At 37.0% G+C, this 25,186-nt stretch overlaps 2 protein-coding genes across 5 annotated transcripts; one reads left to right on the top strand and one right to left on the bottom strand.

Moving 5' to 3' along the window:
• Positions 1–4,137: 4,137 nt before the first annotated feature.
• bnip2 (BCL2 interacting protein 2) lies at positions 4,138–16,765 on the top strand (the record flags this gene model as incomplete). 4 transcript variants are annotated; one of them, XM_079252664.1, is made up of 11 exons in its annotated part: positions 4,138–4,883; positions 8,570–8,665; positions 8,773–8,840; positions 9,249–9,422; positions 11,016–11,198; positions 12,163–12,265; positions 12,346–12,477; positions 12,560–12,646; positions 12,721–12,819; positions 13,779–13,814; positions 16,152–16,765. In XM_079252664.1, the coding sequence occupies exons 1-11, from the start codon at positions 4,519–4,521 to the stop codon at positions 16,207–16,209; spliced, it is 1,401 nt and encodes a 466-aa protein (XP_079108790.1). In that variant the 5' UTR covers positions 4,138–4,518. The 4 variants fall into 4 exon arrangements, with proteins under 4 accessions (XP_079108790.1, XP_079108792.1, XP_079108791.1 ...); XM_079252666.1 differs by having other exon boundaries at positions 13,779–13,835; XM_079252665.1 differs by lacking the exon at positions 13,779–13,814.
• A 347-nt stretch (positions 16,766–17,112) lies between these two features.
• Positions 17,113–18,039, bottom strand: gcnt3 (glucosaminyl (N-acetyl) transferase 3, mucin type; the record flags this gene model as incomplete). Its single annotated transcript, XM_079257572.1, has 1 exon — positions 17,113–18,039. One exon carries the CDS (start codon positions 18,037–18,039, stop codon positions 17,113–17,115), a length of 927 nt encoding a protein of 308 aa, XP_079113698.1.
• Positions 18,040–25,186: the final 7,147 nt, after the last annotated feature.

Below are 25,186 nucleotides of genomic sequence, written 5' to 3'. Positions count from 1 at the left end.
GCTGGGCTCTGGCTGCCTTGCCATCATTCACAGAGGTAATGATCTCTGTCTGACTCAGAAGTAAGTAATAGTCTGCTCACAGGTTAGTAAGGGCATGACATAGCAGTGATGGCAAAGTTGAACTTGAACCAATGAGAACTGGTCAGAATGTTGCTACCTGTGTCATAAATCTGATAAGCAGATTAATGAGGATTAAAATATGCTGTTAAACCCAAAGTTCATTTAGTTTGATTAAGAGATATCGCTTTATTTCTGCTCATGGACATTTTTAGAAACTGCCTCAGGATGCAGGAACTTTGTTGCAGTTTGTATTTATTCATTTATATCTAAAAACTCTCACCAAAGTGTTCACTGTCATATCTATCACATGAGGTACTGGATCAGAAAGGTATAGGCAGGAAAATGTTCAGTCAAAAAAAAAATCTAGCTCCACTCAATTATCTTCACCAAGATAATTAATCAATTCAGTATGCACATCCAAGTCTCAGAGGCGTCTTTGAGATAATTGTTCTCATTGACTTGAATAATTATTTGTTTGCTGATTTAATTATTTTCGCATTTGGAAAACAAATGAATGTGTATTGGTAGACACTCCAGTTTTTTTTTTTCTTTTGTCACTAGAAGGTGAAAATTCACCAAATGAACTGTACATGTGAGTTTCAGAGAACACTAATGTTATGATAACTCCCTTTTTCAAAATGTCTCTTGAGAAATTATCTGCAATCTGGTTCTGAATTGATGTCATTATGTTTTTTCTTTACAATCCGAACCTCAGTGTGAAGAGGGTCAATAAAACATGAATTGTTTCTGCCTTGTGGCATCAATACAAACTACACTGAATCAAAGGCTAATATTTCTCAGATAGGAGGTTAGCTTTGGGTTACAGACTCTGTGTCCTCATTTTATGACTGGCATGGTGAAAACAATGGTTGGAGTCCTCAATTCACACCATTACAAGTATGAGCAAGACCTTGCGGCTACTGCAGCATCTAGCACAAATTATCAGAGCCAATTTAATGGTACTCACTACTATTTATCATGCTGTTTTAAATGTTTTGCTCATTTGTTTCCATTAAATATTTCATCTTCCCTTAAATATTCATTTAACTTCCTCTTTAAATTTTTCACCAGTCTCTTTGCAGTCGCTATCTTCTTGCCTCCCTTTTAGGCTTTGCAATCATAAATAATTATTCATCTACACCCAAAAAGAGATTGCATAAAACATGCACATGAATCCTTTTTGTCTTTTCTCATTAGTGATATACTTCGGGTAGCCTAAATACTTCCCGCTACCCCATTTATGGAAATTGGTTGAAAGACCTTCTTAATGACTCTGCTTCGCATATTAGATGCAGCATGTGTTTCTGATCCTATAACGCAACCCTCTTTTTCTGATGAAATGAGGGGTCGGCTCAAGATATTTTTAAAAGGAAAAATTGTCCAGATGCATCCTCAATCAGATAATGATGCTGTAGTTTTTGTCGTTGGAATTGACTTCAGGAGTACTGCGGTCCCTCTGTGTATGCAATAACACTTGTTTGTCTTGATTAAGTTATTATAAAGAACAGGACACTCCAACACAACAAAACATGACTTTGTAATTTCTCTTCAACTGATTTTCTTTTTCCTTTTCCTTTTTTTTTTTTTTTTTAGAAAATTACACCTTTTCCCATATCCGTCTTTCAGATAAAACATTTGAACTGTTGTTGTTGTTTATGCTGATCATATAACCTTGTTGAAAAGAAATTTCTTGGCACAAGAGGCAATACTTTCCTAATTTGTGAGACAATTTCAACATGACTCATTAGCATCCAGCACCATGATGGAAAGTGGAAGGATAGCATAAACTCTCAATTCACCTGGATTATCCCTTTGTGATGAGGCCTAATGATCCAGCAGAGTAAATAGCAATGTGTTAATTAGAAATTACCCTGAATTATCTGGAAAGCATTTGCCTGGCTCATTACTATTTTCATACCACACTATATTAGATGTATTTGCTTTTCTTTCCTTACTGAGGTATGAAAATAAAAGGCCCTTTGAATTGTCCCCAGATAACAATCTATAGTGCATTTGCTGCCATTTGCTAAAATACAGTTGATGAAATTCATAACAAATACTTAATAAAATAACCACACATAAAGGATGTGTGTAACCTTGTCATTAGGAGAAATTAAATTGAAAGTCAAATTAAAGCAAGTGTTTCTAAATCATTAAGGAAACATGGGAGCAATATGACAAAACAGGAAATGTAAATCAAATCTGGTTTATGTAAATGCTGTAACACCTGCAGATTTCTCAAAAAACACAACTTACTTTTTTGGTTTCACAGGCATATAATTAACAGAGCAGTGTTTCTCAGTCTTGGTCCTCAAGTACTACTGCCCTGCATGTTTTAGACATAACCCTACTTTAACACACCTAAATTAAATGAATGGCTCATTAACAGGCTTGCAAAGAACTAGATGAGGAGGTTCATTATTGTGAATTAGGTGTGTTGGAGTAGGAACATGTGTATGACAAGCGGGGAACTTGAGGACTAGGACAGAAACACTTTATTAGAGGTGTTCCAAAACATGCCAGCATTTAAGTGGGCTTTTGCCTCCACCTAGTGATAAAGGTTGATCACTCCAGGCAAAAATAAAACTTACTAAACTGATCAGTGCCGCTGATTCCAAATCAAATATAAAAAATTTCATTATGAAAAAAGCACAATCAAGAACATTTACTAGCATTATTATTAAGCTACAGGAAATGCATATTTATTTAGACTTTGAATTAATGAAAGGATCTTGAACCATCTGAAATATTGATTTGTTTCACAACCCAGGATTGCAGATTTAGAACAACATTAATTCCCTGCTTATAAATTTAAACTGGTTTGAACAGTACAAAATATGTATATAGCCTTATTATTATGTTAATTAGTTCTACTCATGTGTGGTAGCCTACTCTGTTGTGGAAAATATTGTCAAAACCGTGTAACTTAAAGCAACAAACATAAAATAAAACTGCCCTTAGTTCAGAATTCATTGTCAGTGTTTTATATTTTTCAAATGTTTATGTTCCTGGACAATAATACCTGATCCATAAACACAAAAAGTAGATTTAACTTTTGTTTTATGGGATCTCTATAAGTCACAGCAATACCGCAGCTACGCAGCTCTTCTGCCTGTTGTTAAATCAACACAATCTTATTATATAGGTGTGTGATTAGAGGATTTTGACTTTAATTTTGGCAATTTCAGGGAATTAATTCTATATATGATACAAATTAATATGATACAAAAATCACATTACATTACATCTGGTGCCAGGTGCCCTGGCTTAGGTGAACACCTCTCACTTACTTTATCCGAGAAGCATATAGCCTGAAGAATTCTGCAAAAAAAAGAAAAAAAAGACAATAAAAGATTTCAGCAAAGTGACACATCAGTCAAATTAGCCCACAAAATACCTTGTAAGTTTAACAAATCTGTTACAAAGTAAACAACCAATAACACAACGCCACTTGAACTCATGTCAAAGGGGAAATAAAAAACAAACGTATAAAAAAATAAATAGAATAAATTACATGAGACTAAATAAGCAGGAAATATTGTATAAAGGAGTGCAAAATTGTTGTAGATGAGCAGTGAGAGACAAAAACAACCAAAGCTTGGATAGATTAAAAAAAAAAAAAAAAAAACCCGACCATTTAATTAAACAGAAGAAAGTAAGATAAAAAGGAGACACACACCAGCCCCAAATTATATCTGTGTAAACATATTGTTTTGCATCTTTTTTTCTTTCTTTCTTTTTTATTTATTTATTTTGCTAGAGTCTTAAGGGAGTGGTGGGGCCGTGGGGGTCACTGTCATATATTTGTGCCTAAAGACAAGTGTTTTTCATAAACCGTCTATGGTCACAAACTATCTTTTGTGGCGAGTGATGGCAGGGGCTTAAAAAAGTTTAATTGACTTTATATTTAGATCAATGAGACAGCGCACGTCACGTCGTGTCATTTTTAACTATTTCACAGACTTTCACAAGGAAGTGAACATAATTTGCCATTAGCCATGGCTACTGGGTAAATTAGCCTGCTGTAGCCCTACAGCTAGCGTGACAAACATTTGTTACGTCCGCAGGAGAGGAGTGTGCTGTGAGTTGAAGGGAGGAAGGAAGGAAACTGATAAGTTCACTGCGCACCATTACATGTGCAGATCTAGCGCACTTTTGGAATACCGACTTCACGCTGTGACACATTTAGAAAAGGTGACTAAACCTGAGCACCCTGTGTGATATTTGACACTTTTCGGTTATTCTGATATGCTGTTAGGTAGCATAGCTAGGTGTTAGCAACACGGCGCTCGGCTAGGAGTGCTGCAGACGAGCGCCGCTAGTCCAACTAGCTTCAAACTTCAGAAGCAGTTGTCCAATTCAGCTAGCTGATCAATTTAGGAAACCAGCTGACCACTTTTTAAAAGGGGGCTCTGTCACTGATTCACTCCAGCAACAGGGCGAACGGAAAATAAAGTAATGGCATCGGATGTGATAGGGACTGAAGCGGTGTTGAAGGGTGTAGGTGAAATGAATTTGAACAATAGCAGCGAAGATTTTGTCACACCCAGCAGGAATCACGAAGCCTTGGAAAACAGACAGACTTCTAGTCCTTCATCTTCCGGAGTGTCGGGAGAAGGGGATGACGAGGACTTAAACGAATTGCAGTTTAGCACAGCTTCTACTGTCGAAAATGGCGAAGAGGCATTTGAAGAAAGTCCAACCAAAACAAGAAGTGTGGCTCAAGGGACAACCCCAGACAATGTGCAGAAGCCGCCAGGAGAAGGAAGCTCTACCCCTGCCAGCCTCCCACAACCTCGCTCGCCACCTGGACCTATCGGGAGGTATGTGTTTTTAGTCTTTATTGTTTATGTTGATTACTTGAAATCATTAACAAGGTTATAGTTTAATATTTTTCTTGTATTAATCCCATTTCCCACTAATCAACAAGCACCAGGTAGCATTCTAGCTACAAGTGTCTTTACGCCTTTAAGCGCACTGGATCTTTTAAAAGTTGTTTGACAAGCCGCATACTTTTCAGCATGATTGCCAACAAGCAGAGCCGTTTCAGCTTCCTTAACTTGTTACTTCTGCTTAAAGTAAAAACCCCTGCAATTAAAAGCAAAAAGGTGGTATTAACCTTTCTTCTTTTTTTTTTTTTTTTTTTTTTTACTAGTGGAAAAGCTATGTAATCATGGGCATAAGTTTTTGTCTTTATATGCCAATAAAAGACAACTGAAGTAATTAAAAAAATGGCAGTAAACAGTTACTCAAAGTAAAGTTATGGAGGAATCATGGTCTCTTTACAAGAGATTAGTGTCTGTTTAGTTTATTTTTGTCTAAAATATTGCTGTCTGAGTTTTTCCCTGTTGTCTGGATTTAAAAAAAAACAAACAAAAAAAAACGTTCAGCTTTTCTTCCAAGTAAACAATGTTTTTAGATAACAAGACCATAACAAAAAGGGACCAGTCTGCAATAAGAACCAGTCAGGAATAAGAACCCAACATGCTGAGGGGATCCAAGCTATTGTTTTAGTCTTGCCTTCATTTGGTTTCACACTGGTTTCACTACCACATTTCAATACATTAGACCAATATGGACACATATCACACGGGTACATACAACACACACAGACACACCCTTTGATTTACTTATTTGCTTTTATAAGGCTTATAAGATGTAAACTGAATTGCTCTGGTACTGTAGATTTGGAACAAATTCTTTTTTTCTCCCTGTTCTGTCCATCTAGATTAACCTTTACCAAAAATGGGAGTTTGATGAAACTTAAACATTTTAAATGGTATTCAGCAGGTTAGCACTGCAGCAGTACAATTATTCCAGTGATGCTCATATTTCTGTTTGGTTTATCAGATTTTTGCCCCTACTGAAAGAAGTAAATGGCATAAAAATAAATAAATAGAAAACAAAGACACCTTCCATCTCCATTTTCTTTTCAACATAACCTGTTTCCCAAACAACCATTAGTCTGCAAACCTACAGGTTTCTCATGTATGTTCCTCAGTCTGAATAACATTAGATGTCTACACTTGCCCTGCTACAGTCAAAAGTGGTCCATTATTTAACTCTGTTCAACTCTATCAAATCAGTCAGTTGACCTTTACAACACTGTACATAATTGCAGCTGTAAAATTGCTAGAAATCAGGATACCCTTTCTTCAGAAGATGCACACACGTGTGCTGTGGGCATGTTGGCTGGATACTATGAATTGTGCTTCTCTATAGAATAACCAGTTATTTTATTGGCAGGAGGCTAAATTAAACTTGAAGATGGATGAATACATCTATACTAACGCACAAGACAAGGTGAAACAGATAAAATTAGTCTTCTATTGATGTTAAACAGAAGCATGCTGCAATAACTCAGCTGCTTTCATTCAGTCTTGGAGCAGTTTGTACTTTGCTCTAAACTGCTATAAGGGGTCAAATTTCATCATGAATCCTAAAACACATCATGATGAAGATAGGAAGATGGCTCAAATACAGGAAAGCATAATGAAGATGGAAATCATGTCACACAAACACTGTATTTAAAAGATTTTGCAAAAATTATGATGCAGGAAAACAACAATAAAAAAATGAAGTTAGACATCTTTGAAAGATTATCTATTTGATCTGCATCATCATGCCACTTGCGATGAAGCACAGAGTTAGCCTACTAGAACATCCCCAATTTCCCTGTAGGATTAATTATTTTCCATTTAATTTCACTAGTCTTTTCTGATTGACTTCTTAATTTAGCTAATTCCATTTATTTAGTCGGGGCACTTAGATCGCAGTTATTCCTTTCCAGGAAACCACATTCCTGTTGTAGTTGTATTTCTAATGCTATGCGGGGATTAGCACTCTGTGTAAGAAGACAAACTGATTTGTTATGAAATGTATACAAAAACCTCAAAATGTCTGTGTGTGAAAGCACAAATACAGTTGTGGATTAGTGCATCAAAAGGAGCTCTGTGTAGCAGCGATACAGATACCATGGTCAGCATTAGTTAGTAGTCTTGTGCTTTATAAACTAAGCTTGTAAGCTAGAAGCCAGCAACCTGATTATAAGTCCAGCTACAAGCTGGAACTCTTGGGATTCTTGAACATGGGAATGAGTTTTGCTCAGTGTGATCTGTATAATGCTTGACAGCACTCAGCATCTGTCAGCTGGTACACAGATATTGTGGCTGTGGTATCTCATATTAAATTTTGTTACACATGCTTAAAGAATCAGGTCACAGTTTAGAATATGTTTGCAGTGATGATATGAATTATACATAACCTATTAAACGTTCATTGGGACTGTCAGTGTAGCCTGCTGTTGGCTAAATGGAAGAAAGTTGTAATGCACCATGTGCATCAGTACATATAAATAATATGTTGACAAAGTCTGGTGAGCTGTATAATTAAATCAATTTAATTAATTAATAAGTACACTTACTTGAATTTCCAGACTATGAGGATATACATTGCAAAAGAATAGCAGAAGCCTTGATTTATGTCTAATGTCATCAGTGGTTCATGGCACAGTTAAAGGTTTCAGTGAATCTAGTTTGTTTTTTGTTTTTTTTAAGTCTACAGAGAACCATTTGGGAATGGCCTTCATCAAATGTTTTATCTGTAAAACCACAGCAGGTGGTCTACCTTGTCCCCAAAGAAAACATGATAAAACGCAATAGAAAACACCTCTCAGTACCAGCTTTTAAAGCTGGGGTAGGTAATGTTGGGGAGCTAGCTAGATTTAAAAGTGGCACCCTGTTTTGGCTCCTCCCCCTTTGGTTTTGCTCCTTGTGTCATCCAAGGCTTTTTTATTCACAGCTTTTTCCACCAATGATTTTCTCTTTCTCCGTTGTTTAGCGAGAGAAGGCATAAAAAAAATAATAAAAAAAACGAGCCGGGTCGGGAAAATCCTTCCTGCATTTTCTCAGCCATGTTTACCTTCCAAGTTTCTTCTTCACTACTTTGTATTTTCATCCTAACATGCTATTTATATGCAGGGTGTGGCTATCAAGTGTGTGCTGCAGGAGGGGGAGAAGGCGAGCTGGGAGAAGAAGTTTATGAAAATATAAGAAAAGAACAACTAAATTTCAGTCTGAATGTTTTGATTGGTCAGTGTTTACAGATTTACAGTAAACTGAGGGATTTAACTGTATTTCTTATTGTTCATGAATACTAAATGTATAGACTATCAGAATGAGGAACCACTTCACCCAGAATAAAAAGAAAAAATGTCTCTGAGCAAAATTGCCTACCCCAGCTTTAAGGACTGAAATGATTTGCAGTTTAACTCAAAACAAATATTTCCCTGACATTTTAGCAGATCAGTTGATCTTCAACGTTACCCCAGACGCTTGTACAACGCGCCAGTGAAAGATAACTAATCATGTGTTTTGACTTTGCACACAATTTGTACCACTCTGTTCCTGATGTTTATTTATCTGAAGTATAAAAAGATTTTTTTTTTTTTTTTTTTAACGGTTTAAAATTGTTATCTGTGAAATATCAAATCCTGTTTTTCTTCCCTCAGCCTAGAGCGGCAAGAGTCCGTAGCTACAACCGAAGCCCGTTTGAGAATGGAAGGAGTTGAACTTAAGGAGGAGTGGCAGGATGAGGATTTTCCACGGTACTGCATCACACATAACGTTGTAGCTTCATTAACACATGTCTGTGTTTCTAAACATTCATGAATACACATACTAAAGGCAACATTACTCTCTGATCAAACATTAGACCCCTCCCAGAAGAAGAGGAGCTTGACGATGATCTTTTTGCTGGAACATCTGAGGAGGGAGACCCTGGTAAATCAGTACATTAGTTGCACATTGGTACACTGTAAATCACTGCTTGTATTGGAAAGTTTATTAAAGAATACTATAATTTATTTCTGTCTAATCTTAAAATTAGCAGGAACATAGATCAGAAGAAGCATTGGTATTAATAGTTATCCATGTTGGCACATTTTTAAAGTTTGGCCCAACTGAGAAAATTAATAACTTAGTCTGAGATGGAGTCATTAGTTTAGGTCTTCCCAGGTAGTGTTTTCAGTGGGCTGATCGAAAGTTGAATGAAAACACAAAAGCAGCATTTGATTTGTGTATGAGATTACTGAAGCATCATATTTGATTTGACAAACCCTTTTATCTCCAAATAAACACAATTTCTTTCAACAACTTCAGAATAACTGCGTGATTTGCCATCTATCCTAGACTATGCTCTGAACCAAGGCAAGAGGATGAAGAAAAAACTTGCTGCTCCTGAGATTAGTCTCACACTTGATCGCAGTGAAGGTTCTGTTCTCTCTGATGAGCTGGAGGAAAGTACAGAGGTGGATCTGGATGACATGGACACACCCTCTGACAGCAATGAGTTTGAATGGGAAGGTAAGGGATTTGTGTCTTGCTTGGCTTTAGCACTAAGGCTTAATCTTTCAACTGTTTGTTTTAGCAAGTTTTATTAATAAAGAGATTAAACACTGTGCAGAGATTATACTATATAAAGATGACAATAAGGGTAAGTACTGAGAAATGTTCACACTGAATGCATTTATGAGAGGGCATGCAATGAATGTAGTGGTCAGTCTTTAGAGGAGTTGCAGGCTGCTCTTTTATTTCCTGGTCTTTGTCCACATGGGCATTTTCTTTCCTAAATTTGACAGGTTTGCTGCTGCAGTTTAGTGCCTCAAGTATGTTTAAAATGTGGTTTTTTTGTGTGTGTGTGTGTGTGTGTGTGTGTGTGTTTCCGCTCTGCTGCCTTCCTCTTTTTCACTTGGAAGAATTGTTTCCCTTGTCTGCCAGGGAACAGGCTACAAGCCAGCAACAGGTTTCTCACTTCCCTGTGGTAAGGCCTCTTGGACAGCCCCATTTTTTGTTTCCCCTGCAAGCCACAAGTCAATCAACCCCTTTCATGCCAATTGTAATTTTTGTTCTTCAGACATTGTTTTCCTCACGTTACACTTCCTTACAATTTCACCTCATATTTTGCTTGTGTAAAGTTGTTCTTGCTTTCAAATGTTTTCTTTTTTCTAGACGACAGTCCAGCTCAGCATCCTAAAATTGGTTTTAGTAACAGAAATTAGCCTTTTTTTTTTGTTTGTGCTGTTAGTGTTGTAGTTATTCAGTGCCCATAATTTAGAAACTGTGGGAAACTGAATAAAGCTGTGTCAGAAAACATTTGACCCCTGTAATGTAATGACTTTTGTTGCAATTACGCTAAACAGTTGGGAGGAAAAGGAATATTTAGTCTTTTATCCAATATTTAGTCTTTTTTAGTTTCCTTTTTAAAAAAAAACAACAAAAAACTGCTGATTTGGAAAAGAGTTTCATATAAACATTGCCATTTCTTAAAAAGATATGAAAATTAGACATTCTTAAAGAAGAAAAAGTCAGATTACTATATTCATTTAATATTTTATACAAGCGTGCTTGTCATAGGAAAATATTCATAAGTTAGTTTGATCGAGTTCTACTGTTAAACTTACTCTGAATCTCCTTGTTGCATGCTTTTTTTTCTACATGATTATTCAAATTTTTTGCTTGATGTCATAACTCTTTTGTTCTTCATGCACCTTTTAGTTATGAAAAAGATGCACAGAAGTACTTGGGGATCTCGGGAATGGTGTCTTGCGATGAAAATAAATCTTTCTTTGACTCATTTTCTTGCAGTATACTCTGACAAAGCAGAGTTGCTTTCTTGTTTTTTCACTCCATGGAAATTCTTGTTTATTCTTAAACGTCTGTAAAAGATGAATGTGATTGTTTGTGGTAAATCAGTGGAAGCATGATGTCAATATAAAGAAGATTTAAATGAATGCATTGTCAGGTTCTGATGATTAATAAGTTAAAATATAAACAACTGAGTGATTTTTTTTTTTTCAAGCTTCAATGTTGTATTTAATCAAAATCTATAATTTGGGTCCCATCTCCAAGCAGTGCTGTGTTCAAGTTGTTGACTTAAAAATGCTCCTTTTCCATCAGATGATCTTCCCAAGCCAAAAACTACAGAACTACTGCAAAAAGGTGTGGAGACAGTTCAGGAATATTCAGCTGCAGAGGAGAGGGATGAAGGTCGACGCTGGAGGGTGTTTCATATTGGAGATCAGGATCACAGAGTGGATATGAAGGCCATTGAGCCTTACAAGAGAGTTATCAGTCATGGAGGTTTGTCCATTGATTTTCACTATCTGAGATTTTTCTACACAAGATGAATGTTATTTATCCATCATATATCTTATGTATGATGGGTGTTTAATGGCAATATAATTGCATTTTAGTTGCACAAAAATATTTGCCCCCCCAAACAAAACATTTTTTAAATTTGAATGTATTTTGATAAATGACTAAACCAAATAATAGAGGCAGATGTTAATATTGTAAGTTCAGACTCTATTAATGCCTGAAAAAAATATATTTAACTTAATTCTGTTCAAAACAGTAGGAGAAAAAAGAGAAAATATCCACTGAACAGACCTAAAATTAATGTAATTTTTAGTAATTTAACTAACTACTCCAGTCTACAACATGTTACAGCACTTTTCACTTTTTAAAATGTTTTCATCCACAGTCTTCTTTAATAGACATTGATATCTGAGAGTAAGCCAGACTGTTGTGGCTTCAGTCTGGTCACAGAGCTGAGGTGATCACCTCCTGCTCTGACTGGAGCGTAAAACTGGATGCCGTGTGAGAACCAAGCTTCCTGTAGGATCTTTTGGATGGCTGAGGGGCTTACACAGCAGCTGTTTCTGTTCATGGAAGAGAATTAAAGATACATGCTTTCCCTTTACTCACCAAAAGACTTCAATAACACCAGAAAAAGTCTGTAGACCTGTCGATAGTCACTTTTTCGTTAGTCACTAGAGGGGTTTGAAAAATGGCTAAACATATCTCCGAAGTGCTAAGTTTTTAGCAGAAGTTTACAGCTTGCATCAGTGAAATAGGTTTACTTGGAAAGTGTGCACTGACAAATATTTTGCCATTAAATGCGCTTATTTTTTAATGCATTAATTTTTCTGTTAATTAATGATAAGAAACACATCAAAGTCCCACCCTAATATCAATCTGTCTGTATTTGTGTGTCTAAGTCTATGTATGTGTGTATTTTGTAAAATGTTTTCTTTAATCCCAGGTTACTATGGAGATGGTTTGAATGCCATAATTGTGTTTGCTGTGTGCTTCATGCCTGAGAGCAGTCAACCAAATTACAGATACATCATGGACAATTTATTTAAGTAAGTGTCTGTTTGGAAGTGATTTGAGCTTTGAAACATGGATTTTAGAGTCATCACTAAGAAAAGGATGTGTGTTGCAGGTACGTCATTGGCACACTGGAGCTCTTGGTGGCTGAGAACTATATGATTGTGTATTTAAATGGGGCAACTTCTCGGAAAAGGATGCCAACTGTCGGCTGGCTCAGAAAGTGTTATCAGCAGATCGATAGGAGGTGAGTCTCTAGTGGTCGAAACCTAGATTCTGTTTGGTTTATGTCAAATGGATGACCTTATGTTGGCTTACTTTTTGTGCAGGTTACGGAAGAACTTGAAGTCTTTAATAATTGTTCATCCTTCTTGGTTTATTCGCACCCTGCTGACAATCACAAAACCTTTCATAAGGTATGTATAACACTAAAGACACTGAAATAAGGCAAGATGTTTTAGGTAATATTCTTAACTCTTTCTTTTTGCAGCTCCAAATTTAGTCAGAAAATCAAGTATGTGTACAGCTTGACAGACCTTGCCGAACTTGTTCCAATGGAGTATGTATCAATTCCAGATTGTATCAAACAGTAAGTATGTTAACATGTTAACACCTTTATGGAACAGTCAGTGTCTCACCTCCAGTAGGTGGCAGACAGATCACTCAGTTTAGAGGAATGGGCTAAATGCTGTGCAACATTTGCCAAAGAAAGGGAAACTTTTTGCACTTTAAAACAGCCAATACTTTAAAAGAAGTAAATTCATGATAATTTAGCATAACTACATTATGGGCTTTTAGGTCAGCAAAGCAAGATGGATGTTCTTTGGCCAAGAAATTTTAATGGAAAAAATAAATTTATCTGATCTCTAAAACACTCACTTAGTATTTCTAAACACAGACAATGTTGTTTTTACTCACTTATTATCATTTCTTTTTCTATGTCCTCGAAGTTCATAGAGGGCTATGAATTCCTGATAAATATCTTGGCACTGCTGTATTTGGAAAAAAATATTGTAAACCAAGTTTAATAATCAGACTCTGAAATTTAAAGAGGTTTGCAGACTCCAATGGCAACTTTTCTTCTGTGTCATGGGTGCATCTGTAGAGTAGCCCTTTATCATTATTGTCATGCTTAACAACTATACAATGCAAACCGGGTTCAGATGGCAAGTGCAAATATTACAGGTCATTAACATTAAAATACTCTGTATAGATAACTGTCAACATTATTGAAAGTAATTTAATATAGAAGTCTTCATCTTAACTGTTTAGAGATACATTTATTTTTATACCTTTAGCCTTTACTTCTGAGCGTAACTATTGAAGTCATGCTGCAAAATGAATCATCTTGTCTTTTTTTCTTTGTGGCTTAACATGGCAGATTCTTTGTCGTCACTGGAGTTTAAAAAAAAAAAAAAAAAAAAAAAACTGCACAAAACTCAACCTGACCCAGTGAAACCCAGTAAATGTTCTGCTCGTTTAGATTTGTGGTTGCTGTTGGCTGTGTATTTTTCTCTGCTTAAACCAGTCTCCCTGCCCCCTCTTAAGGTTTGACGCCGAAAAAAATAGGAAAAGCCATAAAAGGTACTTGCACTTTCACTAAGGGTCAGTCTCCGCATCTTTTGCATCATATAAAACTAACAATGAAATGATCAAGTCGCTTACAGAAAATGCACTAAGACACCTATTTCTTTATTCATTCATTTATATAGATTATGTGTAACGATGTATATTTAGTGTTTGAGAATTTTCTGGCAGTTTCTGGGTAAAATTGACAACTGTCCTCCACAAAAACTCCACATCTCATTTTTTTCAGCTGATTTGGAAAATCCTTTTCAAAGTAAAACACCCTGACTAGCCATTGGCTTAACAATAATAGGTGGCTTGGTGGTTGCTTTAACCAAACTAGATTTCTTGTCTGAGCCAGTTCTGTAACATTGACAATCTATTAGTATCCCAAAGTGAAAAGAGCCATCTGTACATTTGATGCAAAGCTCTTTGCACTGATTAAACCTACAGATTTCATTTGTGGAGGGAAAGTTTTCCTTCTCAGTGATACTGCTTGTCAACATGCTTAAATAGTTTAGTTGAAGCTGATTCTGTGAAGGCTGGAGCTTGATGTTCCACTTACCGGCACATTTCCTGGTTTAGAGTTTAATGTGGTTGATATTTGGCAAGTTTTTCCCTTTTTTTTTTTTTCTTTCATTGAGTGCAGTAAAACTTACAAGGAAAGTGCTTGTCCTCATCACTGCGGTGTTTAGTTGCATTGCTGTGCATTAACCATGTCCTCACAGGGTTTTCCTCAGTAGCTTGCCCTCACTCAACACCCAGCTTGTTCACTCTCGCAGCTCTTTGCATGATTCACTGCACTCCCTACTGATTTTTAGCTATTGCAAGAGACTTTTGTCAGCCTTTCTTGTGCGCACACAGATATACTGTCCATTACTGATAAGTAATGAATGTGCTGTTGCTGAGGGGATTAATTAGTGGTTCATTAGAAAAGTCTAATAATCATGACATTGTAGAGGACCCGCAGGGCTGCAGAGGAGTTTCTCTGTGGCATTGTCAGGTTATGCCAGAATGATTTCCATAATAAGGTGTGTGTGATTATGAGTTCATCTACAAATTTGCAAAACAAACTGACTAAAGCTGTACAAGCAGATAACGTTGTAAAATTCACAAAAAGAAAAAGGATTTTTTTTTTTTGTGAAGCTGGATTAAAATTAAATTGAATTGATTAACTTTGAATAACTTAAAATGAAATTATTCCAAGCCTGACTAATAAAACTGGGAGATTCTTTTCTTTATTTTTTTTTCTTTCATTGTAATTATTTTCTATAGACCAGGTTGGATAGGGTGGGTGAGGATAGGTGGTTTTTGTGGATAATGTTCACAGCTGTGTCAAGGCACCCTTTTGCCCAAAATTGGCTTGTTTCTGTGAGATAATGATCCATTTTGAATGTTTTTCATTCACTATTGGATAACAGTCACCGGTAAACAAATTAGCAGCTTTTTACCACTCACAATAGCAGCTAATACTAAGAACTTGAGTGCTGCTATTTTAATCAAACACCAAATGTTTTGAAAATAACATAAAGGGACTTCACAACATATTCTACAAAAAAAAAAGCTGATAATGGATGAGTAAACGTATACTAGGATCTTTTGAATATCATATTTCAGCTGTACATGTAGACATGTGATACCAGATCATTAGTCACAATAACTCCCAGATATCCGATGATTTTTTATGGCCATGTAAATATGCCATTTAATAAAAATAGTTTTCTATCAGTGTCTTTATATATTCAAGAGAAATTGGTGTTATTACATAGATATCTGTAAATAAATTGATATAAAATCTAAAATCTGGCAGCTGTAAATCTAGTTGATTTAGGGAATTTGTAGCAACACCCAGCTCTAATTTTTAACACAAATGACTAAATATCACCCTCATGGTATGCAGCATGTAACTAAATTGTAATGAAGGCTGACTGTACAGATAGTTTAGTGGACTTATGCTGTGCATTTTAAATTAATTAGTACATTTTAAAGAAACATAGGAATATTATAATTACACTGGTGGTGCTAATATTTATACCAAGCAAGACTTTAGAGGTTATGGTTACAAGTACGGATAAACTCAACGCCAGTTCATATACAGTTATTTGGGGGGTTGGAGTGTAGGTTGGTGTTGGCGGATATTTACAAATTTTTGTAAATTTAAAATGTTTAAATGCACAGAAATATTGTCCCACAAGAAAAAAAAAAATGATGTAGGTACTGGTTACATTACAGGATGTGATAACATACGTGTAAGTTGCCCAGCATAGTGTGTCAATCTGTCTTTGATCCTACCAGTGTGTTTTTACGCCATTCTCAGTTGCACAAATGTCTCATAACCAACAAATCTGTCTCCAGGATCGACCAGGACATGCATGGCAAAGTGGAGGTTGCGGCTGCTGCTGTTCCAGAGTGACACGCTCGCACTGCAAGACTTGGAAGAAAATGATGTCAAAAGTTTAGAACTACAAATGCTCTTCTATTAATGTGGGCCCATGTGACTGGAGAGGGTTGCATCTGGAAAGTGCCTTCTTGAAACTATGCTGCCTGTTGCATGGTCAAACCTTTTGCTGTATCTTTTTGCCAAACAGCTTAATCTACAGTATTTTGTCCACATGCTGTCTGAAATGTTTTTAATCCTTTTTATTTACTCCTGAATATCATGTCAAACTTGGCTCATTGGTGTACCTTAGTTACTGTTGTATCTACACTTTATTTAATGCACGCTGTTACAAATGGTCAATGCATGTTTTGCTTTATTACGTTTAAATATATATATATTTATATTCAAATGGTGTGGATGGAGATAAATTAATATATTTTTTATGGTCTGATTTTAAACTACATTTTAGGTCTCTGATCCACTAAGTGGCAATTAATAGCAAGTCTTGATGGCACCATTTTCACTGTTCACTGCTGATGTTCTCTGGTGCAGTTCCTGCCTGGAGAAAATAAAGCTTTATTTTCTTGTCTCACTTGCATTTGCCTGAAGATTGTGGGTCAACATTTTGGAAAGTCTGAATCAAAGGTGAAGCGCTTGCCATCACTCCTAAGTAAAGCCACGGATCCACACAGCTTGTACGTTTCTTTTTTGTGTGTGTGTGTGTCTGTTTTTTTTACTATAGTGAAAGTTGCACAGATCTTAGTATGAACAAGTAGATCATTCACAGTTCAAATCACATTAAACCAGATCTTTTCCATTAAGACAAAACAATTACAGTACATAATATATGTCTTGACTATTTCTGATACACTGCAGAGGATTATAACTGAATTGGTTCCCAAAATATTCACCTGTGAAGAAGTAGCAGTACAAGTTTTACAGAGTATCTAAATATTTTGACAAGGGGTTATGGCCTAAAGCTTTAAAACGTAGAACTGACTCAAGACACCTGATTGCAACATCGTCAATCTCAGGATCAAACTTGTTTGCGAAGAGGTGGTGCTGTTCTAGGAGCCATGGTAGGTCACCAGTTCCATACACACAGACGGCCCTTCTGTGGTCCCCTGTGCAATGGCTGTATGGGGCTCCTTTTCGCACATCTCCCTCTAAATAAGACCACTTCACCAGACGAGCGAAAGCCAGCATGTCTGACACATCGTACTTCTCATTAGCAGGCAGTGACCCAGGAACGGAGGGCATCCTCTGCAGCGTAGCCCACAAATGCTCATCAGGGCTGTATGTGTCCTTCTCCCACTCTAGAAAAGTCTGAATGTCTTTGTGTTTAATCACATGCTCTACAAAGGCCCTTTTGACAACAATGTAGGCGTTTCCTGAGTACATGGGGGAGTTGATGGGTGGAGGAGTCTTCCTGATGTTTGTCTGGATGATGCTGTCTGTGACATTGTAATGATACTGCCAGCGGATTTTCTTATAGTCGTTGGTAGCTTCAGTTTCCATGCTGTTTTTTCCATTGAGGGCTTTCAGTGCCACCATCATCTCTCTGTTTGTTTTGATGGGGAAGTCTGTCCCACAGGTATTAAGCAAATACTTCCAGTCAACATGAGAGCTCAGCAGGTCCTTCATGCAGTTCAGATCTGCCTGTACTCTGGACCATGAGGCGTATATGACTCTTTCTAGTTTACTAGCTATGAATACATTGGGAAAGCAGGAAGCGATCCCCTTCACAGCCCTCTGAAATTCTGGAGAGGATTTTTGGTCCACGTGGATGCAGTAGATATTCTGAGGAGCATAAACGGCTCGAAGGAGTCGCTCAAACATCCCAATCTTCTCGTGAATGACCATGGAGTATGCAATAGGAAAATTCCTCTCCTCCTCACTAAGAGGCTCTGTAATGAAACTTCTCTCTCTGATGTAAGCTGGACAGTCCTTTGTTGCATTAATGTAGAACTCCTCAGATAAGAGAGTTGGCTTCCTCCTGGATGCAAGAAGCACCTCTAATTCAGTTCTCTTGTATTGTACATCTCCACTGATGACAGCCAGACAGCCAGGCAGGTCAGTCCAAAACTGCTTCGGTATTTTAAAATCTGAGAATGATTGTCTTTTATAATGAGTTTCCCAAAAAACAAAAGATAGGTACACTGCTAGGATAAGAAAGATGGTAATCACCAACGTCTGCCTCCGGATGAACTTTGCGGAAGTCATTTCCCAGTTTGAAGTGAGAACAGCGCAGGCCACCTGGTCTTGACTGCAGTTTACTGTTTGAGTAAGAGGTTGCATTGCTTCACTTTTTAAAGAGAGCAGATCATTCACCTGAGGAGGTGTGTAAAACGGAGGCGTGTCAGCACGGTCGTCGGGTCAGCTTGTTCTCCTTAGCAGGATCTGATAAATTTATATCCTGGTGATGTTTAAAGATGAGTGCTATTTTATTTTTGCTGTTATTAAATGTAATTATCAAACAGAGGAAACATTCATGAGAGTTATTTTCTGCTTTCCATTAACCAAATAACTATTTTCAACTAATCATGCAGATTTTACTTTGTGTTAAATATAGTTTAACATTTATCTTTTTAATTCCAAGTTAGAATATACATACCGGTACATTTTACACAAATAGATGTAGTATGTTTAGTCTAGGTCATATACTTATCTAATGGTGTGTATTATGTAGATACAGGCACTTTGTAGAATAAAAAAAAAAAATACAATTCAACTTAAAAGGACACTAAATCCAAGAACCACAACAGTTCTTAATATTACCTAATTTCCTTTAAATTTTCTGTCAGTCCTGAAACTAAACATCAAAAATACATTTAGTTTCTGTACATTCTGCTGTGGCTGAACTTAAGACTGACTGCTGAGACAGGTGTTTTCATCCACAGACTCATCTGCATCTGTGTCCTGTTCGTGGATGAAGCTGTAGCGTCGGTATACAGACCCACCCTTACTGGTGTAGACAACATCCACCTCATCTCCGCTGTCAGGTTCAGGCACACCATGGGGCATGTTGATGCTAGTGCTGCCATTTAGCTTCTCATAGTTCTGGTTCCAGCAAAGCCTCTTCCTGGCATGAGCCTTAATTAAAGCAAACACAGCCAATGCCAAACCTGCTGCCAGTAGCAGGGCGATGGGCAAGGCAGCTGAGGTGTGTTTGAGTGCTCTGGAGGACATGATCATGTCTGTCTCCTTGCTTTCTCCTGACTTGGGTTGTGGGATTTCCACACAAAGTCCTGGAATAGAAAAAAATAATTATTTTAGCAGATTGCTCCATCCAAGTGTTATGTTTCTTCAGAAAGGCAGCATTGCTACCTGAGCGGTTGTCACAAACGCAGCAGCTGGTGTAATTCTCTGCGGACTGACAGCAGCGGGCACAGCGGTTTTCCACCGCATGAAGACCAAAATCTCTGTGGCAAGTCAGGCACTGGTCAGATCTGGGGCCAGTGCAGTGCCTGCAGGAGCTGTCACAAAGCTCACAGGTTTCCTACAAATGAACAGTCGTACATAATACTGGTCAGTGCAAATAAAAGTAAAAAGAATGCTTCAGTAAGCATCTGTTCCTTACTGAAAACTGCAAGACACTAATGTAAGCATATGCTCAGTTATAGATAACGAATCATCTGTTCAAATATCAAATCATCAATTTATCTAGGAAAAAACATGTAATTGTGTCTGTAAATAAAAGAAATTTGGATAAGATAATGGAACATCATCTAATATGAAGATCAGTGAAATCACAATATTAACCTCACACAAACAGCTTCAAACTATTCTGAGAAGACATGAGTCAGTACCTAAGATATGAAATATTGTCTGGATAGTAACAGAATCTTTTCCATGAAGAAAATAGAAACTTATTCAACTGAATCACAGAATATGTGGCTTATCTTTTGATGTGGCAGTAAACAAAGATTGAACAACAAAGATTGAATCGAGTGAATCGGGAGAATTTGAAATTAAGTTGTGAACATGTCTGCGAACATTTGCTTTCATTACACCATGCAGCAATGACTGCTGTCAATCATTTTGATCTGATTCCTGCTCCGTTTTCTTTATTGCTAATTGATATGCAAAGAAGAGTTCCAGCTCTGGTTTGGTGGTGGGTGCTCCAAGGCCAAAAGTAAATACATTCTGGATCTGCCTCAGGGACAAATAAAGTTTTTCTTTTTTTTTTTTTTTAGTCTGAATTCTGGATGTTACCAGGAGGTATGCCCAAACCACCCCAGCTGACTCCTTTTAACGCAGAGGAGCAGCTCTACTCTGAGCTTGCTCCAGATGGATCATTTTCTCATCTTATTGCAAGACCATGCTCAGACATCCAAAAGAAACTAATTTCAGCTGCTACTTTTTAGGCCAGCACACTCATGACCACAAGAGAGGGCTGGAACATACATGGGGAAAAAAAGAAACTTTTTCTTTTTATCTGGTTTTCCTTCTTCACTTTGGGATCTCATAAATATCTGAAGATATTTTACTTTGAATGCATCCAGATATACAAAAATAATTCAAAGTTTACATTCTGTCAGAATTTTTCTCAATTAATGTTTTCAGTTGTTTTATTAACCTGCATTCGGTTAAAGAGACTGTATTCAGGGAATGATGTTTTTTGGGGAATGTGGGTGTGTGTGTGTGTGTGTGTGTGGGGGGGGGGGGGGGGGGGGGTTGTTTGCTCTGTCCTTGTGAGTGTGTGTGAGTGTGGAAAGAGCTTGTGTCTTTATTTTTTTTAAATGCCTTGTTATCCACTGTTTGTTTTAATCCTTATGATTTTATCTTGTAAAGCACTTTGTGTTTCCCGTGGCATGAAAAGTGTTCAAGAAATAAAGTTTGATTCGATTTAATTTGATTCTGTAAAATAAAAGTGTAAATGAGTCTCAGTGCACCTCTTCAGAGAAGTATCGCCCCTCCTCACAACGTGGATAGCAGACTTTGTCCTTTAGAGTGTTGCCCCAGTCACACGTCAAACACCCTTGAGGCGTGGAATCTATAAACATGCAGTGCAAATGCGTACAGAGACTTGTTAATTGAAAGTAAATTTCCAATGTTGACATATTGGAAAGATAAACACTAGACTGCAATAAAGCAATACAGCGTCATTATGACGATATATAATGAGCAAGCATTAAAACATCTGAGGAACTGGTTTTCCACATGGACCTGTGCAAGTCTGGCAGCTTGTGTGGCACTGTTTGCAGATGTTGTTACGCTGATAGAAACGATGCGGACAATGCTCAACACACAGCTTGGTGCCTTGGAGCTCCAGAAGAGGAGGTGGACAGACCCTGCAGGACTCAGGTCCTGATCCTGTGCATAGCTCACAGGATGGATCACATTTCTGACAGTGGGACCCCTCTCTGTAATACCTGCAGAAATGTGTGAATTGATTAGTATTAATAAGATTTTTGATTTTATATTCATGAAAGTCTTTATAGTCTCAAGTTAAAAATATGATTCAATAGTTAAATAATAGTTAAAAATGAAGAGTAATGTAGAAATAATAATGAAAAAAAAAAGAAATAATCAAAGGTTGTGTAATTTTTCTGTCGAAAACACATGATTGGTTTAGATTCCATTAAATTATTAATAGGTTTAATCCTTGAATACAATATTTACGTGAGACCCATAGTATTCTGACTGTGTTAGCAGCACAACAGATGAGGTTTTAGTTTTTACCCAGTAGGACAATGAGTGACACAGAGCTGAAAGAACTGCAGGTATCCTGCAGAACAAGTCAGACAGTCTCTGGGAGATGCTCCGATGCAAGTGGAACAGACATGGTCACATGGCAAACAGAATCCCAGCTCATGTCCATCAGCTTCCTGCCTTGTGCTGTATGTGCCAGCTGGACATTCACTCATACAGGTGCTGTCTGGAAAATACCAAGAAAATTATAAATGCCAAGAAATGATGCAATGAGAATCAAATGTGAGTTTGATTCTTTCCTGTATGGGTTTCTTGTGCAGGTTAAGTTCTCTGTTGGTTAATGTTTTCCCTCACGTCCTATCACCTAAGATACCCAAGGCTTCTATGATGTTGCTTCTCATCAGTGTGTACCAACCAAAAAATATATTTATTGTTTATGGCTGCCTTTTTCAACATATTTACTGTGTGTATTGATCCATTTTCATTTATCTATTTGGTTCTAAACATTATAGTTACTGAAATCAGTACTACATTCAAAACTTTTGATCCATTATTCAGCATGAATGACATGTAAGTTTAAGATTAGTAAATTATCAATGCCATGTGCACAACAAATGTACCACAACACCATGGTACCATTGGAATATTGAATTTCTGAATATCTTATTTGTTTCTTTTTTTGTTGAAGCTAGTCATATAAATGTATGATTATGTTTTATTTCTAACATCAATAATTGTGCTTTTTAAAAAGAACAAAGGGACCTAATAGATGTGCTTTTAGACTTTTGTTGATTCTTTTGGCCCATTGTCAGTAAATGTTAGCTGGTTTATAATCATTGTCATGTCAAATAGTTTCAGTGCTAAATTGTAACAATAATTTTTCAGATTAAAATATTTATTTTCAAAGCCTATATCAGAATAAATCTGTTAACTTACTGAGCTTGTTAACTACAATCATCGGTGAGTCCAGCTGCTGCCATTCAAATATACATATGAAGCTTAGCAGCCACTGTTTAGTGTTTAGAAAGCTTTTACTGCAAACAGTACTTAAAGTCCTTATAGAATACATATGAAATAAAGTTTGATTTGATTTGATCCTGTAAAATAAAAGTGCAAATGAGTCTCATTTACAACAAGACCTCCTCAAATTAATTATTATTATTATATACTACAATATTGAATTTCCCTTTGGGGATTAAAGTATTTTTCATTTCATTTTCATTTTCATTATATCAAGCTAAACCTACATTAGTAATGAAAGACTAAAACTTATCTTGTTCCAGAAGACTTAACAGTTAAAGAGATTAAAAACTAACCTGTTTGAATAGTTTATAGTTTAATAAAAGTTCATGTAAATGACCTGTTATGAACCCAGAACCACCATTGTGTACTGTATGCACTTAAATGTTGTTGGGAAAATGCTTACTGTGAAGGTATCGAGGGATGATGCAGGTCTGGCATTCATCGTTGCCTGGACCCTCACAAGAGTGACAGTGCCGGTGACAACCCATGCAGGTGAATTGGTCATCATGCAGGTAAGTTCTTTGAGGGCAGGCTGTGTCACCTGTCACACCGCACAATAATGTATTCGGATCTAGCACAAGTCCTTTCTCACATTGGGTGCACTGATTAGGGTCTGGGCCTGTGCAGCTGATACACGTCTGGTGACACTCTACAAATAAACAGGTCAGACTGTATCAGTGACATGTCACAATACCACAGGGTGTGATCTCCATTGTGCTTCCCAGTAAATTAGTCCAACTCAGGGCTGCGAAGAAGCCGGAGCTTTTTAGCAGGCAATAGGCAGGGTACACCCTGGGTCAACAGAGAGACAAATAACCACTCTTGCCTCAAGAGACTTTAGAATGATCAATTAACCTAATATGCATGTCTTTGGATGGTGGGAGGAAGCCAGCGTACCGCAGAGAGATCATGCAAAGTCCACACAGAAAGGCCTTTGTTCAAACCTCCCCCAAGCCAAAGCTCAAACCAGCGACCTTCTGGCTGGGAGGCTGCGGTGCTAACCACCACACCACCCTGCAGCCATTTATGAATACAAATACCTGTAAATGTCATCATGATTTCCCAGAATTTCAAGCTTGATGGAGAGGACGTTACCTAACTTATGACTTGTGATGTCAGTGAGTGATTAAGTCAATCAGATTTTTATATTAACTCCTTATCAGCAATTTGCTTTGTTTCCTGACTGTCTGTGGTCTGATATTAATCTAACTTATTGTTGTAGGTAGAGATGCACCGATAATATGATGGTATACTCATATTTTGTATTCATGAGTGTTCTGATCCAACAAAACACAATATCAGCCTGAATTTAGCATAATGTCAAGAGAAATGGATTTTGAGCATATACGTACTTTGTCATATTGGTAAACAAAATAATAAAAAAAATAAATTAATTTAAAAAAAGCCTTATATTTGGACGATGTCCACAGGATGACCCGTTTTACTGAAGCCATTACTTTTACTCATACTGTTACTCAGTATCATCAAGTGCTCATATGTAAGTATTTGAATTTGTACTTTAACTTGAAAAATTGTAGCATTAGTTATAAACATAACCAGCCTCACTAAACTAAATTAAAAAAAAAAAAATCTGTTTAACTTTTTTGTAATCTTCACTGAATAAATGAAAATGGAAATAAAAAGTGAATAAATCTCAGGGCTGATGCAGTATTCCAATTAGCCAGATAAAATTGTGGGAGTAAGGGAAGGAGAGTGCCACAAATAATAATCCCTTACAATGTCTTGTTATGCATGAAGTAAGCAAAAGTTCACCTTGATGCTCTACAACATTCTGAATGCTTTGCAGACAGATGGAGCGAAACTATACACCACAATGTTTGGTAAAACTGAGGCACTACGCAACATCATCCAGCCCTCATCTCAAATATCATAGTTTGGGGCTTTAACACAAAAAGAAGACTTGGTTTAAAATGTATCAGCAAATTTTCCAGGGGGATGAAAAGAAACAAGTTCACAATCTGAAGCTTATGGGAGGCTAATGAAATGAGGCAGTTATCATCGGCTCCTGCAGGCACATGCAGGCTTTTTTAAAAACATCAGGTTCTTGCCGAAGCAAAGTGTATTGCTTGTAGTGACACATGTCCTCATACTGTAACAAGCAGCTGACAGAAATGTCTGATAGATTTAGCTTTTACCAAAGAAGTTCTATAATGTGTGGATGAATAGGTTCATTTGAGTATAAATACCAGTAATGACAATCGGTGAACTATTCACAACATTCACAGTAGCAAGACTTATTTTCTTTGCACTATTTCTTTTGTGTGTGTGTGTGTGTGTGTGTGTGTGTGTGTGTGTGTGTGTGTGTTATGAA

Source organism: Telmatherina bonti (assembly GCF_933228915.1).
Source record: "Telmatherina bonti genome assembly, chromosome: 2".
Classification (NCBI taxonomy): Eukaryota; Metazoa; Chordata; class Actinopteri; order Atheriniformes; family Telmatherinidae; genus Telmatherina; species Telmatherina bonti.
Note: the sequence above shows the minus strand (reverse complement) of the source record. Positions and strands in the feature narration are given on the sequence as shown.